General features: G+C 39.5%; 1 protein-coding gene across 1 annotated transcript in view; it reads right to left on the bottom strand.

Annotated features, from left to right (window-relative positions):
- tmem259 (transmembrane protein 259) overlaps positions 1 to 2,007 on the bottom strand; it is a gene marked incomplete at its 5' end in the record, with an annotated part of 13,207 nt that extends 11,200 nt beyond the window's left edge. Inside the window, 1 exon segment of the mRNA XM_034196717.1 lies at positions 1,897 to 2,007. Coding sequence (XP_034052608.1) covers positions 1,897 to 2,007 — 111 coding nt within the window.
- Positions 2,008 to 3,391: the final 1,384 nt, after the last annotated feature.

Raw genomic sequence — 3,391 nt, forward strand, 5'->3', positions numbered from 1 at the left:
CTACTTTAAAGAGTCCTCTCCTGCTGATGTTCAGGTGTATATCAGTATGTAGTGTCTCTAGTTTAAAGAGTCCTCTCCTGCTGATGTTCAGGTGTATATCAGTGTGTAGTGTCTCTACTTTAAAGAGTCCTCTCCTGCTGATGTTCAGGTGTATAGCAGTATGTAGTGTCTCTACTTTAAAGAGTCCTCTCCTGCTGATGTCCAGGTGTATATCAGTGTGTAGTGTCTCTACTTTAAAGAGTCCTCTCCTGCTGATGTTCAGGTGTATATCAGTATGTAGTGTTTCTACTTTAAAGAGTCCTCTCCTACTGATCAGGTGTATATCAGTATGTAGTGTCTCTACTTTAAAGAGTCCTCTCCTGCTGATGTTCAGGTGTATATCAGTATGTAGTGTCTCTACTTTAAAGAGTCCTCTCCTGCTGATGTTCAGGTGTATATCAGTATGTAGTGTCTCTACTTTAAAGAGTCCTCTCCTGCTGATGTTCAGGTGTATATCAGTATGTAGTGTCTCTACTTTAAAGAGTCCTCTCCTGCTGATGTTCAGGTGTATATCAGTATGTAGTGTTTCTACTTTAAAGAGTCCTCTCCTGATGATGTTCAGGTGTATATCAGTATGTAGTGTCTCTACTTAAAGAGTCCTCTCCTGCTGATGTTCAGGTGTATATCAGTATGTAGTGTCTCTACTTTAAAGAGTCCTCTCCTGCTGATGTTCAGGTGTATATCAGTATGTAGTGTCTCTACTTTAAAGAGTCCTCTCCTGCTGATGTTCAGGTGTATATCAGTATGTAGTGTCTCTACTTTAAAGAGTCCTCTCCTGTTGATGTTCAGGTGTATATCAGTATGTAGTGTATCTACTTTAAAGAGTCCTCTCCTGCTGATGTTCAGGTGTATATCAGTATGTAGTGTCTCTACTTTAAAGAGTCCTCTCCTGCTGATGTTCAGGTGTATATCAGTATGTAGTGTCTCTACTTTAAAGAGTCCTCTCCTGCTGATGTTCAGGTGTATGTCAGTATGTAGTGTCTCTACTTTAAAGAGTCCTCTCCTGCTGATGTTCAGGTGTATATCAGTATGTAGTGTCTCTACTTTAAAGAGTCCTCTCCTGCTGATGTTCAGGTGTATATCAGTATGTAGTGTCTCTACTTTAAAAGAGTCCTCTCCTGCTGATGTTCAGGTGTATATCAGTATGTAGTGTCTCTACTTTAAAGAGTCCTCTCCTGCTGATGTTCAGGTGTATATCAGTATGTAGTGTCTCTACTTTAAAGAGTCCTCTCCTGCTGATGTTCAGGTGTATATCAGTATGTAGTGGTCTCTACTTTAAAGAGTCCTCTCCTGCTGATGTTCAGGTGTATATCAGTATGTAGTGTCTCTACTTTAAAGAGTCCTCTCCTGCTGATGTTCAGGTGTATATCAGTATGTAGTGTCTCTACTTTAAAGAGTCCTCTCCTGCTGATGTTCAGGTGTATATCAGTATGTAGTGTCTCTACTTTAAAGAGTCCTCTCCTGTTGATGTTCAGGTGTATATCAGTATGTAGTGTATCTACTTTAAAGAGTCCTCTCCTGCTGATGTTCAGGTGTATATCAGTATGTAGTGTCTCTACTTTAAAGAGTCCTCTCCTGCTGATGTTCAGGTGTATGTCAGTATGTAGTGTCTCTACTTTAAAGAGTCCTCTCCTGCTGATGTTCAGGTGTATATCAGTATGTAGTGTCTCTACTTTAAAGAGTCCTCTCCTGCTGATGTTCAGGTGTATATCAGTATGTAGTGTCTCTACTTTAAAGAGTCCTCTCCTGCTGATGTTCAGGTGTATATCAGTATGTAGTGTCTCTACTTTAAAGAGTCCTCTCCTGCTGATGTTCAGGTGTATGTATGTAGTGTCTCTACTTTAAAGAGTCCCTCACCTAGAGTGACCACCATGACGGGGATATTGAGTCTCTGTCTCGTGCTCTGCGACAGACGCAGGAAGCCGTACTCCAGAGAATATTCCACGATGTATTCCTCCTGAGGCCAAACTGAAACACAACAGAATATTTATTATTATCATCATAATCCTCAACGTGTTTTTTATAAACCACCATCTTTGTTTTAAATGTCCAGAGGCTAACTAAGAGATAACTTTATTTTCTCCTCATAGCATTGAAGCACCTTGAGATGACGTTGTTTTTAAAGTGTGCTATAGAGAGGCGAAGTCCCTCCCTTTCCTCCATGGGACCTTATTTCTGAAAAGCATGCATTGAAGTCAATGGAGAGAAAGATTATCGTTCGATCCCGTTTGAACTGAGCCACGAATTACACGTATGATGTTTGTCGATTTAAAAGATCATTTTGCAAGTCAAAAAAATAAAACTGTGAGGTAACACTTTGTTTGTGTGAAACGCTCAATGAACTGCATCTCCCGTCTCGCACCACACACCCAGACGGCCGTCACGTTGGAACATTTCACTTCTTTCTCTCAGAACGAGGTGGAAAGTATTAAAAGAGGTGAAAATCACTCCAAGTCTGGGCACGTTGAGAGCTGTGCATACACACACAAGGGGAGTGAGTCGGTTCCTAAGAGCCAGCATGCGGGACCGGGACTCTGGGATTTGTAGTCTTTCTAGTTGCGTATTTTTCATAGTCTTTTATTTCAACAGTTTTACAACAAACTGACTTTTTTGACATGAAAATGATTTGTTAAGATTGACAAACATCATGTGTGTAATTCGTGGCACAATTCAAACGGGATCGAAAGATACGGTTTCCCTCTCCATTGACTTCAATGCATAATGTTTCAGAAATAGGGTCCCATGGGGCGGAAGGAGACGGGCGGGACTTCGCCTCTATATAAATGAAATGTATTATTATTGTTGTTAAAGAGCCTCTGCTGCCCCCTGCTGCCGAGGAGGAGAAACCCCTCTTTACAAACAACTGATGGAAAGCTATGGAGGTGGATCTGTCTCAATAATATGAACAGATCAATTATCTGTGTGTAAATGTGTAATCTGTGAATGTAAATCACCTTCAGAAAGTGCAAGAACAAATGTGCAAACGTAAAAATAATCTGCTAAACTAATCCAACAAATTAAAAGGAAATCTGTGAATACTAAAATGGATTTACTAATAAACAAAAAGCATGTGTGGATATCCTTCTAACATTTACAACTTTCCAGACATTTGTTAATCAAGTTAATTGATCTGAATTCTGTGTTAATTGATCTGAAATCTGTGTTAATTGATCTGAATTCTGTGTTAATTGATCTGAAATCTGTGTATCTGAATTCTGTGTTAATTGATCTGAATTCTGTGTTAATTGATCTGAAATCTGTGTATCTGAAATCTGTGTTAATTGATCTGAAATCTGTGTTAATTGATCTGAAATCTGTGTTCATGGATCTGCTTTTAAACACAGAAGATATT

This window comes from Gymnodraco acuticeps, unplaced genomic scaffold (assembly GCF_902827175.1).
Source record: "Gymnodraco acuticeps unplaced genomic scaffold, fGymAcu1.1, whole genome shotgun sequence".
Lineage (NCBI taxonomy): Eukaryota > Metazoa > Chordata > Actinopteri > Perciformes > Bathydraconidae > Gymnodraco > Gymnodraco acuticeps.